Raw genomic sequence first — 15,200 nt, 5'->3', positions numbered from 1 at the left:
AATCAGTCAGGACATAGTAATGAAGAAAGGCCTAGACTCAGAGATAAAAACCACTTTGCAACAACTAAACATTAGTGTGTTATTAATATTCTTCCCAAACTAAAGATAAAACACAACACTGTACCAGCTACCAAGCAACCAACTCTGTTCCAATGTATCTGGGTGGAAGTTCACAGCTTACAGCTCAGGGCTCAAGTAAATCCAGCTGCTCATGCAGAGCAAGTAGAGCCAAGGAAAGCAGCAGATTAAATCACACAGTATTGTAATTCTGAGTGACCCATTCTGTTAAAAACTCCCGTATTTAAGCTTAACAAAAAACATTTCTCAAACACCAAGCTGTATGGTACACTTGACACTGGAGGAAGGGGATGCCAACCAGAGGAACCTTGTCTGGCATGAAAGCTGGACCCATGCAAATCTCATGAATTTCAACAGGGCCAAATGCAAGGTCCTATACGTGGTTTACAGCAATCCCAAGGACAAGTCCAGGCTGGTTGGGCAGTGGATTGGGAGCAGCCCTGAGGAGATGACCTGGGGGTGTTGGTGAGGGAGAAGCTCAACATGACCCAACAACATGTAGCTCCAGCCCAGAAAGCCAGTTGTGTCCTGGGCTACTTAAAAAGCAGCATGGCTAGTAAGGCAAGGAGAGGATTCTGCTACTCTGCTCTAGACTCCCAAAACACCACCTGCAGTGCTGCATCCTGCTCTGAGGTCCCCAGAAGAAGACATGTATGTCCTGGAATAAGTCTGGAGGAGGGAGACCAAGATAATCAGAGGAAATATTTAATGGGTTCTACCTGCTCCCTGTTAGGCACAATACTGTAGCCAGGCTCATATTTAGTTGGTTAGCCGTTACAACACCACAGTCCTTCTCTGCGGCTACGTGTTCCCAAGTCACAGTTTTTCACTCTGTATCTAACTTATATTCTGTACTTCTACATGTGTGACCCTGACTTTTCCAGCATTGAAATTGTTTCTTTTTAATAAGTTTATTTCACCCAGCAATCCAATTTCCTTTACAGAACTAATCTGTTCTTATTACTTACAGTGTCAACAGCATTTGTACCAACAGCAGGTTTTATTAGTAATTATTTTAACACTTCTTTTCCAATGATTAATAGTTCTATTGAATAACTTAGGCCAGATGAACAGATTACTACAACTCACAAGAAATGTCTGCATTTTGAAAAGCAACAACAACTCACCAACTTACAAACTACTTAAAATGTTCTAAAGTGATATTGTAGAGTGCTAAACTTTAATCACAATGTAGGGTAAATTTTTTGCCAGTTGCTTTACAGCATCAAGCTATACCATGACAGCATGTTTATCTATGTCAATAAAGATTGGTGTCTTATTAAAAGCATATATTTTTTATCCCTTTTAGGCTTTCTAATACTGCATCATCTTGATATTACAATTTACAGATACTATTTTCCTCTTTTACTGACCTGTGAGAAGCATTCAGAATGCTGCAGCACAATACAGGATATTATAATTTTCTGCCTATTTGGTGCAAGCCAGTGCTGTCCTCCACCTCTGTGCACTACCTACATGTTCTCGTCTGATGAGCACTGACAAAGATTGTTTCTTCATTGCAGAACATCATCCTGAGTGATAAAAAGTGCAGTTTCCAATATGTCCAAAAACCAGAGGAATCTTCTTGGCTGGTACTTAAATTTTGCATTGAACCATGTGATAAGTCAAATCCACACCACACAGATGTCAGTGGGTGTCATGGTTTTGTTTTATATTGTACCACAAAAAGGATTAAATTAAAATTTACATCAATAGTTTAGGAATAGTTTAGGAAAGCATTGAAAACAGGTTTCAAGAAATGTATATCAAAAGTCTTAAAAATCCTGACTTTAATGATTCAGGGGGAGAGAAATAAACAAATAATGAGTATACATAAATACATAAAATGTAATTATTTTTCTTTTCTTCTGAAGAGATTCATCACATGCAGCTTTATTTTGTGAGCTCTTTAAACTTCAGACAGGAGTTTGATCTTTCACTGGAGATTTTATTATACCCAATTATTATCAAATCAATAGTTCATTTTTAATTCCAATAGTTCACTTTAATTCCAATGAGAATAATTCATACTGATATGTCTATTTTAAAATAAACTATCAATTGAAATAGAAAACCTGCCTCCAAGGTAGGACAAAAAGAGAGAAGGTTAGTGACAGGTTCATAATCAAAGCTCCTGTCTTTATTGAGAAATAAACACTTGTGAGGATTCTCAGTGTGTTTTATAGTCTTAACGGCTGTCAGGTCTCCCTTGATTGACCCTGAATAAAATCTAACTAGGGGTGTCAAAAAAATATGTCCATCAACTTTGCTCATGCATTACAACATAAAAATTGACTGGAGTCATTGACTACAGGTAGCAGTGAGCAAAACTACACAAGATAAATACTCTGGTTTGTGGATACTCATTCAATCCACTTTTGTCTGCCACCTTGATTTTTGGATTGGGCACTCATGGATAAAAAGTAGGTGATCTGAAAAAATCGTGTGTGTCTTTTAAAAGACAGTATCATGTTATGTTACTCCCTTCACAGAAATTTATGTTACATGGTGTTAAACCATAGGCTAAGCTTAATGTAACACAATGCATTAAAAACTGCACATCATGATTGCAATGTGTGTCAGAACAATGAATTGCTGTATCACATATCTCTTCATTTGTACGTAGGGGACCCATGGAAATAATTCGCAAAAGGATATATTCTCCTCTTGATGCACACACATAAATCCCTTTTCCTCTCAGTACTTCCAGTTCTTCACCTAATGGTTGGTCTGAGCTAAGAAAAACTGCTTTTTAAAAAGCCTCAAGTTAGCTAGAAAAGGTTTGAGTTGTAGCTAAACATTTACGATGGGCACAGTTTAACCCTGCAAACTGTAGGAGAGGGCTGTTTCATAACCTACGCTCTCCAGTAGTGTCATATTTGAGGAATCACCATTGCTACCTTCTCTGCCTAGGGTAAATTGTACTGTCACTATAACTTTGCTGAAAATGAGTAGGTTTCCATCTGATTTTATTCCACCACTTCCCAGTGGGCTACTTCCTCTTTACAGAAGCATAGATGAGAATCCATCCCAGTGGTGTTTGGAGATAGTACAAAGGCAGAAATGAGAAAGGACTTCAGCCCTGACCCTTTTCAGCTTCTGCCTGGTACCTCCTTTCTCCTTTACTTAACTCCCCTATGTAACTGAGCCTCTCCTGCAACAAAACACAGCTCCCACTTGAATCACCATATTTAGCACGTATCTTACAAACTGTGCAACAGCAATCCATTTCATCCTTGTCCAATACCACACCTGTGCTACTTGCTATCTGTGGTGTTGAACAACTCTGTAAATGTTTTGGGGGGATATCTGCGGAAAACAATTTTGACCAGGAATAATCACCTGATATGAAAGTGAGATCAAGAGTTTTGCATTACAAGGAATACTGATACTATTTCATATGCTGACAGCCAGAGAAATTAATTCTTGTGCACTTAGATGGTGTCTAGCTGTGTGCTGGCAGCTGTATAGAGGCTAATTTTATCTACTTAACATATATTAGAAATTAAGTAAACACTAATAACTTCTATTGAAAATCTGATCTCATTTTGTACTGTCCTTCGGGGAGGATGAATGAAATTTTGTTTTCCTACAAAAAAAAGATAAAATTTGAAGGCTAAATAATTTCCACATTTTGTTTGATCATAAATGAAAATTAAATTATAGTCAGACTGCACACATGGTTTTGATGGGTAAACAAAATAGTATAAAAGCTCATTGAGCATTTACTTATTAAAATAATGGTCTCAGTCCTCGGCTGAAGCACACATGCATTTGGTCATGGGTTTTTCAAGCTGTCAAAACCAGCTGTCAATGGATAGACAAGCTGATAAGAACTGCCACTGGGGCTTAGTGGACTAAACCCTAGTGGCTGCACTTCCTTCTGCAAGATTTGCTCTGACTTCAGCAGCATAAGTGGCGTAATGTCTTAAATTTAAACTATATTGGGTGACAAATGTATTGGCTCTAAAGTTGAAGTGAAATATGGTAAAACACAAAATAAGCTTCACTGCGGAAAGTCCCTTATTAGAGACAAGCAAATAAATTGGGAGGTAGAGATATGTTCAAAATGCAGGACCAATAAGACTCAGTATTTGCACACCTTACAAGTTGACTATTTCTTATGGGGTAGTGTTTAGTTGAGAGGCTTATTAATTGGGAACTGTTACTACAAAAAGGGGCTTGTGCCATACTGCATTGCTTTCAAGTGTGTGTGCTCTTTTTTGCGATGAAGCGTATGTCTGGTCTTAATTTCTTAAGCCAGTCTTTCACACAGAAGTTATGAGTTGTAGGCAGTGCTTTACACCCTGGTGTGCTTGCTTGCAAGTGTATTAGATGCACTGTGCACACTCCAGATTCAACATATACTACATAATTGTTTATGTGTGCAGACATTTGAGCTCATCAGGCTGACTAGCTGCTTCAATGAAATGGGAATGAATTACTGTACGTGCTCTTATTCACAAGAAATAAACTAAACCTATATGGACTTTTTTTAGACAGAAAGCATAGTGAATTGGCAGTAAAAATTACTCCCACTAAAGTAAATTTGTACAAAACATGTAACAAATTGCCTTGAAAATATTGCATATGTAGAGCCAGATGAAAGGTGGAATGACCACGTGACACTGGTCAGAGAAGAGGGAGTCATATTCAGAGCAAGTGCAGACCTACATGTGAGCTGCTGGGAAGGTGCAATACAGGGAAGTACATAAAGATACGTTTAAGGGTCCCACGCATGGAATGACTTGCTCTGTATGTCAGCATAGCTACATCATCAGCAAATTATGTTTAGGCACCTGCCTCTATGCAACAGTGCTCTCATAATGACTAGGGCTAATAGATCTTATGAAAAACCTTCAACCAGATGCAACACAAGCAGAATGCTGCCAAAAATCATTGAAGAATTGATAGTTTCTGTACCATCCAAAAGGTACATCACGATTCACAGTTTTCATAAAGGATTGTATTAATCTCCAGTGTAACATCATTAATTCACATTGGAATGTATCTATGACTGGCTAAAACTTGTTTCAAAGGAGTTCTGGAAAACAAACTCCCCATACACATCTTTATTTTAAAAGGAGTGTCTGTCCTGGAAAGCATTATACATACTTCCCTGGATATCCAGATATACATACCCTTATAAATAAAATTACTGGGGTTTTAAATGTTAATTAATAATTTTCAGTTATTAATACAAGCTTGTATTAGTAACAAAGTACATCATGCTTTCTGTCACATTTTACAGTATACTCCATAATCCACCAGTAACACCTTTTTCACATTATCATCTTATATGCTTAAATATGAACACAGATTTGGTATATTTTCATCTATTTAGTTAAGTGTATTTGCTGTAAGAAAACAATTGCATTCTACTTCTAAAATTCAGTAGCTGAGCCTAAGCACTGTCAGTAAAGCAAGTTAATGCTTCAGGGCTAGAAATAAAGCCTTTTTAGCACTTGGAAACACTAGTTATTTTCTTAATATTGCTGCTTCTAGGCAATTTTTTTTGTTTTGTACTGTTATCTGTTGTTGGCCTTCTCACTTATTGAATAACTTTGCCAAATATAGAAATTACATTGAAGATTATTCTTGAAGAAAAATTCATGTGTAGATATATGGTGGTAATTCAGCTTTACTTGCAGACTTCCGTATTTTAAGGAGTATGTAGCATTACTGGGTTGCCTTGGAATTTTTAGAGAACAGCTTCAGCCCCAGCATGACTTGATACATCTTTCTAAAGACAGAATAGTAAGATTTGAGTTTCTGGCAAAGCAAGGGCTGCATTTTCCTTTGTCTCTGCCAGAATGCTGACCTCCTTCTTCTCACTCCTGCATGGCTGATGGCAGATTTGTGTATGAAAGACATAATACATCTCTGAACTTGTCTCCAGGTCATAGTTGTTCATGACATTAAGCTAGTGGTTTTTGAGACCTGCATCTCCCTCCAGCAACAACCTGCCAAGGGAAGGCTCTGTGTTCCAGATCTCCTGGGAAGGTTTGCTGGACTCTGTAAGAGGGCTCATTTTCATCCTCCTCTGCAGATAATCCACAGCTCTGTGGACTTCAGCAATCTCAGCCTTGCTTATACCATGTCTGAATCAGGCCTGGTGGTGCCAGCCACTTGGCCACAGCTGCTGGCTAATGACCTACAACTGTCATGTCACCAGAAACAACATGACTTCTTTGCTGGCAGCCAGTTTTTCTCAAGAGATATTGGTCATTGGCAGTGCCAAAGGTCAGGGCAAACCACTAACACAGGACAAAAGGATGTGGGGAAAAAAATCCTCTGCAAACCTTCCTGAACTGCACTTCGCTGAAAGTGTATTTGCCTTTATTTGCTCATTGAAGCTATTATTTTTTTTTCTTGATGATTTAAATACTCATTCAGGGGAAGTTCTTTCAAACACAGACCCTAGCAGCTGGTTTTCTTCCAGGAATTTATTCCCTTAAGTGGTTAGCCTCTACTAAGTATAACCATAAAGGAAAACAGCCCTTGAACCAGCAGTTGATTTCAACTATAGGACTGAGCTGCCAGTGCTAATCTTGCCTCTTTATTGCTTTTACCAACCACCAGACACTAAGGGGACAGACAGGTTCTTCTAGAGATCCTTGGTAGAACTATGACAACACTATGACAAGCACTGCCTGAACCCTCTTAACACTTAGCTTAACCATTAAACAACAGATTAACAATTAAAGCTTTATTTTCATTACGAAGATTTAATTATTAGTATAGCACAGAATTTATTACGAGAATAACACAGGATTTGTATTAACAGAACTACACACAGAATGGGTCAGGTTGGAAGGGACCACAGTCAGTCATCTGGTCCAACCTCCCTGCTCAAGAGAACACAGGAGCACAGGATTCTTGAGTATCCCCAGTGAGGGAGACTCCACTCCCTCTCTGGGCAGTCTGTTCCAGTGCTCAGTCACTGCAGAGTAAAGAATCTCCTCCTCATGCCCAGGTGGAACTTCCTGGGCATCCACGTCTGCCCATTGCCTCTTGTTCTATTGCTTAGCACCACCAGAAAGAGCCTGGATCCATCCTCTTGACTCCCTCATTTTAGACACTTAGAGATATTTATGGGGTCTCAGCTGTCTCTCGTCAAATCAGTGTAGTGCAATCTGTAAGTAATAAAATATACAATTTATAATACAATTTCATTTATAATTTCTGTTCACATGGACGCTCTCCAGATGGGGTTGGATCATAGTGTACTGTTTACCATATCATAATCTAGACTTGAAAATTATATAAAAGCACATGAGTCACTCCCTCAATCCTCAGAGGAAGCAGATGAAGGCAGAGTTGTCCCTGGCCATTGGGATGTCCAGGTCTCACTGTCCAGCTCTGATCCCATTTCCACCTCAGGACCTGTCAAAGGTGAAGAGAGACAGCTCTGTTGGATATGCAGCAGCGCAAGGAGCGGAGGAACCAAGGGCCTGGTGCCGGGGAACCTTGAGGCCAGTGGAATGGGAAAAAGAAATCTGTTTGGTTTTTCTCCTTGGTGCACTGTACTTTCAGGGCCTGATAATGGGAGGAAAGCGCAGAGCACAGCACCAGAGAATGGCTGCTTGCCTTGCGAAATGGCGTTAATCATGCGGACCCCGTTAGCAGGGCTCGGGAGCGGGTGGTGCCGGTCACTCCAGCCCAACACCACCACAGTACCAGTCGGAACCATTCCCGCACCGGCACAAAGGCCAAGCCTTTCCCCCGCCGCGAACACCCCCGAACAGCGCCGGGGCGGCACCGCCCGCTGCCCGGCCCTCTCCACTGCGCCGGGCCAGGGGGGAGCCGCGCGGCTCCCGCCCGCTCCGGTGGTGCCGCCCGGGCTGGCGGCTCGGCGCATGCGCGGCGCGGGGCTGCGCAGTCACGGCGCCCGCCGCCATGGCCGACCCGCGCCTCAGGCAGATCAAGATCAAGACTGGCGTCGTGAGGCGGTGAGTGGCGGCTGCGGCACGGCCGGTCCAGGGACTGCAGCGGGGCTTCGTGCGGGACCGGCCGTGCCGGGCACGGGGCCGGCCGTGCCGCGCGCGGGCCCGCGGTTCCGTGCGGGCTGTGCCGGAGAGCGGCCCTGCACGGGCTTCCACGGCTGGCGTGCCGCCGTCGGGAACAGGCCGCGCCTTTCTGGGCACGGTTAAATGCGGGGTTCGTTCCCTTAGTGCCTTTGGGAGTCGAGGGTAGTCACCTCGCCCGTCGGTGTGCAAGGCAGTCTCGCCTCATACCTTGCCGAGGTATGAAGCCTCAAATGTTTGTTGTTTTGGGGGTTTTTTTACTAAAGCTGCTGTTGAATATTTCTGGTTCAGAAATTGCAGAACCAGTGGCATCACAGAAGTAATTAGGTTGGAAAAGGCCACTGGGATCATCGAGTCCAGCCTATGGCCAAACATCGCCACCTTGTTAACTAGACCCTAGCACTCCGTTCTTCCGTAAAACACCTGGAGAGATGGGGTCTCTACCACCTCCTTGGGCACTCCTGGCAGATTCGTCACCAGAGCCTTGAGCTTGCGTGGTTTCAACAGAATTGTAGTTTTTAAGAAAAGCGTATCTGTCAGGATCACTCTTACTATAGCTTTAAACACTGTTTGGTCACTCTGGGCTTTATTAAGACTACAAAGACTGTGCTCTTTCAGGCAGAGACAAGAATTAGTGTGCGTGCTGGATGAGGATGTCAAATAGTGCAATTTCATGTAATCATCTTCATGTTATGACTTTGCAAATTCCTGTCAGTAAGACTTTCTTATAGTTGATTCACTTTGAAAGGTCGGACTTGAAGACTACAAAAGTTGTCACTGTTGGTGTTAAAGGCACTTCAGAATTTCTCTGAACATAGCAGCAAACCACACAACTGTGCATTTCAGAGCTAGTACAAAGAAAGGATGAAAACATTTGGGTAAACAATACAAATGCAGTTAACAAGATTCAGATTTGCTTTTGGAGAATGTGAATAAGCAAGTAAACTTGAGTGTGTTGTGCAGTAGCAACAGGCATAGCTACAGTTACTCAGCAGCTGGTGGCATTCTCTAAGTGAAAGTAACTTTAAAAAAATAAAGGGAGAAGAGGAATGTTATCTTAACTCCCTGTGGGGACATGACACAGCAGCACCTCCCAGTTCTGTAACAGCTGCACACAGATACAAGGAGAGGTATGGCTCTGTCCCACTCCACCCTTCCTTCTCTAAGCAGAAGCCTAGTTGTGCATTCTGCTGCGGTGGGCATACCTGTCACTTGTGACAACCTGGGAATGTTAACATTGTCCTCTTGTTTTGAACTAGAACAACTCCATAGGCATTTTTTTCCTGGTGCATGAGAAGACTTGCATAGAGGTTTATTAAGCATTCTACAAAGTGACTGATTAGCGCTTCAGTTAATTTTCATTGGGTTTTTTTCTGTTTAGGAAAACACATTGGCTCTAGCATGTAATACTGATTTCTAATCACGCTCAGTGCTCAGGCTTTAAGAATATGTCAAAAAACGTAGGGGTCGAGAACTGCTAGGGTATAGAGAGATTTTTAGACATTTCACTTGACTTGTGCTAATCATCTGTTGTAGCTTTTTTCCTTCCTCATTGGTTACCTAACTCGTCACTTTTTTTCCACACTTAAGATGAAGCTGCTGTTCTGCTTTGTTTTTTTTTTTTAGCTGTAAGTCATAAATTCTTTGTGTACTCTTCTCAAGAGACTGTATTTTAGGTTGTAGGTAATTTACATGCTTGCACATTTCTTACATTGCTGTGTATCAGTGAAAGAAATTTAAACTAGAAATAAGGAGATCTTTTGCCTTTTTTTTGCAAATCTGATAGCAGGCTATTGTTGATTTTAAGTAGTTTGTAATTCAAAAGAAATGGATTTGATGAGCATGAGTAGTAATGTTTTGTGTATTCGTGGCTTATGTCCTAGCAAGCAATACCTCTTGTTTAATCACTTCAAAATAGTTTTGTTCTCAGTAAATCCAAGCAACTACCTGCTGGATAGTAATGGAATTAATTAGGGGAAAAAACCTTCTAAAATACCTTTTTTGCATTTCAGATTGAAAATCATTTTAAAAACCACCACAAACAAAGTAAGTTGGGTTGCCTGAAAATAGCACTGACATTTACCCATAGTTTCCATCTGATTAAGTGGAAGTGACACGAGTAGATTAGAATGAGACTAAGACAATTCACATTGCAATTGTGTTAGTTTAACTTTAACAATCTTTTAACATGCTTGTTTAAATGTGGCTGACATACCATAATTACAAATCTACAAGCCTTGATTGTAGAATTTTACATCATGAACCTATGGGGAAAGTGTATTGATTTTTTGTGAAGCAATTCCTTTTTTTTTTTTTTAAATTTACCATTCTAAAACTGCTATCTTCACAAGATTGTTCTTTTGCCTGCGGCACTGGTGTTGATATTATTTTTTCTCTTTGTGAAATAGTATCATACTGCAAAGCGGTTCACATTGATTCTCCCCCTCTCTCCAAGCACAGGAAGTTGTACAATTACACAAAACTGTTGGTCGGATTTTAAATATAAATGTGAACAATTCTCTTAAATTGAATTATTTTACTCCTGAGTTCAGGATATATTTTGTGGAAGAGAAGTATGAAGAATGCAAGGACTCCTTTTCACTCCTTGTTCACTGTATTACTAACTTTGCTAACTCAAGCACAAAACTAGTTTGTGTTCTTTGTTGCTCAAGAAATTCACTTTTTCTAGTGTAAGTCAGAAGTCTTCTCCATCTTCTGTCCACTGTATATGAAGTATGGTTGCTTTCTTGCATGTTGCTCAATTAGCCATAGATCCTCACTGTGACACATAGAACCAGTGTATTGATGGGAAACTCAGGTCTCTCTTCTTTGTTCCTGTTATAATTAGAAGATTGTGTGCAACAACTGGTTGTTAGCTCAATCAGTGGGAAGGGCTAGATATCTCATATTATTTGGGTACTGAGGAATGATCTGCATAGCTGCTCAACTATACTGAGTCAGCATGATGAAGCGATTTAATGTGTGTACACTGCATAGCGGGGGGTTTCCTACACAGGGATTCAAGAGTGTGAATATACAGAACACTCTGTTGGAATACAAGCTGACTCCCAAATCCCTTTTCAGAGTGCAGATTGTGCATCTGTTACCTAGGGTTTTCAGCAGCTCAGTCCTGGAGTTGTAAATTTGGGTTCAGTGCTAACCAAGTATGATAATTGTGGTCCAGAGCTACTTAGTCTTAGGGATCAGATACATAAAGTCTTGAGTTGGCCCTGTGTTTGAAGACTGCTTAAAATCTTTGAGACTTAGTAACATAGTCTCTTTCCCGCATAAAACCCCCTACTTCATGTGGTTTGAGAAAAGAGTGCACCTGCACTTAGGTGTTGTCTGAGTAAGGTCTGTGACTTACATAGTAACCAACGTGGATAATCAGTTGGAAGGTCTAGAAACAAGTCTTGTTTTTTTGATGTGTCTCCTGTTTCTCTAATTGTTTTCAATACAAGTTTTAACTTCACAACAACAAACAGTACCCAGTCATATCTTCAAAAGCTGTGTCAAGGGCGTAGTTGTTGCTGAGGAAATTGCATTGTGTGTTGGTTTGGTTTGTTTTTTCCTTTTAAATGTGTTTGATTCTACTGAGAGACAACCTAAGTGATTGTTTTTTAGAAATATTTCGCAAATTTAAATTAGTAGTAATCAGATCTGTAAAATATTATCTCTTGCATTCCTTCTTCCATCCCATTACCTCTTTAAAAAAAATCTGGCATCTCAGGTTTTTTGTGTTTACCATTATCTTCTGCCCACTGTCTTTTGCATGTTGATGCTGACCGTAATAATCTATTAATTATTATTATTTTACCTAGCAAATCAAAACATTAAACCAAACAGGTTTACAACCATAAGTCTTGTTAGTGATACAATATTAAGGAGGAAATTTTTTTTTTCATTTTTTTAAATTTTCATTTGGGTGAGAATATGTGCAAAACTTTTAACCTTCGGTTATTTAAGCAGTCTTTCAAAAGTTTGGAGGTACAGTAGTTCCAGTTGCTTGGTAGTACCAGTTTGGTAGCTTTATGCATATGTGTAGTGCTTTTGTTTTTCTTCATGGCATGGAACCACATACTCACCTGTGTGGATTAAACAGTTACAAATAATTATTTTCTGTTGAATTAGAATGTGGATCCATGGGAAATCTAGAAAAATGGTATTAAATTTATGCTAGTGCTTTTTATGCAGGAGATTAATTACAGCTATGTTAACAACCATAATCCATCCTGGCTTGACTTTAAGTATTATTGAATTATATGTATCATTTAGGTGGAAATCTCATTCAAGACCACAGCATTCACTGTTTTTTCTTTTAATTCTAGTAAGTCTTTCTGACGCATTGTGAATTGCCTACGTACATAATATGACTGCAATTCTATTTAATTTTTCTCATTATTGTAGCACTTGCAGTTACTCCCAGCTGGGAGGGGCCTAAAGGGGAGGAAGTAGATTCTGTGGGCTTTTTCTCCAAAACAAAAAGTCTTGTCTGAAGATGATGCCTGGATTATAAGGGGAAAATTAAGATCTTTGGCAACCCGAATTGTTTCTACATCAGAGGTTCACTTGCTCTAATCTAAAACTGAAGTTCTTGGGTTCCTTAGCATTCACAACTTTCTGTAGAGGCAAGAACAAGTGAAGCCCTGAAGATTCATAGAGACCTGTAGTAACACAGATGAGACAAAATTTTTTAACTTTACAAGTAATTTTTAACATATTTTTTACAGTAGTAATCCTTGAGAAAACCCAAACTTGCAAAATTACCCTGAAATGTCATGATAAGTCTAACAGTTCTATAAGCTGTTCAATGCAGAAGGGGCTAAAATTATGCATATACTTATGTATTGCTTGAGTCTTAAAAGAGAAATTTTATCTTTGGTGATGGTTTTGTCACTAGAAGAAGAAAATAAGCTCATAAACTTGGTATTCTGTCTAAATCAGAAAGTAGGCACTCATGGCTAAGAAAATATGTCAGTTTACATAACTGGGTCAAGTACTGTATTTCTTCGTCCTTCCTTGGCTTTTTCTCTTGGGCCCTTTTAGTCTGTAAAGTTTGTTTAGTTACGTAGCCTTAGCGAACCCAAGAGTGTGTGTAAGTAAAATTTGCAGATTAGGGACCTGGTATTTTCAGCTCTGCAGGTAGTAATCAGCATATTGCCAGTGTTACTGCAGTTGCTGAATTACTTGCCCTATAATTGCGTGTTGTGTTAATACATTATACTAAAAGAAAAATTATTATACTATTAATATTAATACTAATATCTATATAGGAAGTTTATTATACTATAAGGAAAAAAGCTGTGCTTTGTACGGCAACACTGTTATGGACTTCTAAGTTTGCACTAAGCATAGATATCTCATTCTCTAGTCAATACTGTCACTCTGTTCTCTTAGGCTGAATCCATGGCATATTAGCATGTACAATGGTTAATGGTTCTGAAGAAATTAGTTCTGAAGAAATGCTTGTCCTAGTGAATAGGACATAGTGAATTTGCTCAATCACAAAACTGAGCAATTCCCCCTCATCTTCTTCAGAGGTCTGCTTGCTTAATGCAGCTAGGAAAATGTTTTTTGATTTTTCTGATACTGGAAAGTGTGTGTGTGGTGGCTTAAGCACAGAGATGCCTTTCTAGCTTATGTAGAATCTGAATTGTCAGCAACTAGTGTATGTTGGCGGAACATTAGGAGTAGTAATGCATGCTTGCTCTGTCCTTGTACCATTGTACCACTTTTATATTCTAGACATCCATTAGTAGTTCCTGTCTGTGACTGTGGAAGAAGGTAGAATTTTTATCTATGTACAGAGGATCTTAATTTCATTATGCATGCAGAAAACCCCTATTGTACATAATTTTATCATCTATCAAATTTCAGATAAACTGCCCTTCTTATGATCAGAGAGGTAGATTTGCTTGCTAGTGATGTAACTACAGGAGAGATGACAGCGTTGATGTATATGGGCTGGGGTAAGAATGTAGGTGCCTTTGTGAAGTGAGAAACAAGGTCAATTTGGGGCTCTTTCTGCATCAGCTGGATGTCAGAACAGCACTTGCAGCTCTGCACCCTAAGCAGACTGGAGATGAAGTGCCTTGAGAAATCAAAGTAATCCTAAATATGGAAATCTCATTTCCCTCTCCTCTTATCTGGTTTCTGATGCTAGTCAAACTTTTGCTGAGCTCACTCAATTTGCTTAACACGGGAGAAAAACTCTTATGTTGTTTTTTATTTGGGCTTTGGTTTGTTCGGGTTTGTTTGGGGGTTTTTTTGTTGTTTTTTCTTTTCTGGAAGGGTGATTGTTGTTGTTTTCTTTGTTGAGTATTTTTTGTTTTGTTCATTGTATTAATTTCCTGCTGTTTTGGTATGGAGAGATCATTTGAACATTATTGCTGGCAGAGGTGTGTGCTAGAGCCAGGGAGGAGACGACTTCTGTTCCCCCGTGGTCAGCGTTTTTGCTATCTCGAACCATCTTGTGTTACTTTGCTCTTCAGGCTGGGGAGAGAGAATGAGTAAAGGAAATGTATAAGGAAGTAAATCATAATGATAGGGAAAGGGCTTTTTTTTCTCCTGCCTGAAGATTCTGTCAAGTCCTTTGGGCTCTTCTGGGTTTAGTGTCCAGCTTTAAAATTATAAAACTGTTTCTTACAGAGAAAACAGAAATTGTGAAATTACTAAGTTAAGTGTTAAGTGATATGAAAGTTAAATGTGTAAAGAATTTTAAAAGAGCAGCAGCCATAGCTAGGAGCTAACCTCTTGTCTGTAAAAATATTTATGGTTTAATTTTGTTCTTCAGTGATAAAAAGTCTTGATTTCTAGAGGCAGGTATGCCACCAGAAATGTCACTTTATTTGTTTATTTATATTCTTTTCCTAGTAGATAACTACTGACTGGCAATAAAGACAAGATGTAAAATAACTGGATCTTATGTTTCTGCTTTTTCATCGTGACAGACTGGGACATTGTAGTAAAATACTTTTATTCTGTTTAGGTTATGTTCATCTCTTGTTTCTAGGGGTATAGACCTTCTCCAGGGCCCATGAAAAATAACTTCAGGAAAGCAAGCTTGTTGTCTGTAGATTTAAGTCAGGTATGTGG

The 15,200-nt window shown here is 39.6% G+C and overlaps 1 protein-coding gene across 1 annotated transcript in view; it reads left to right on the top strand.

Annotated features, from left to right (window-relative positions):
• Nucleotides 1-7,885: 7,885 nt before the first annotated feature.
• TBCA (tubulin folding cofactor A) overlaps nucleotides 7,886-15,200 on the top strand; it is a 26,262-nt gene continuing 18,947 nt past the window's right edge. The window contains exon 1 of the mRNA XM_039729768.1: nucleotides 7,886-8,030. Coding sequence (XP_039585702.1) covers nucleotides 7,978-8,030 — 53 coding nt within the window. The 5' untranslated portion in view covers nucleotides 7,886-7,977. The remainder of the gene's footprint in view (nucleotides 8,031-15,200) is intronic.

This window comes from Passer montanus, unplaced genomic scaffold, assembly GCF_014805655.1.
Source record: "Passer montanus isolate IOZ18808 unplaced genomic scaffold, ASM1480565v1 scaffold7, whole genome shotgun sequence".
NCBI classification, from domain to species: Eukaryota; Metazoa; Chordata; class Aves; order Passeriformes; family Passeridae; genus Passer; species Passer montanus.
The sequence above is the reverse complement of the archived record's forward strand: the minus strand, read 5'-3'. Positions and strand labels throughout refer to the sequence as shown.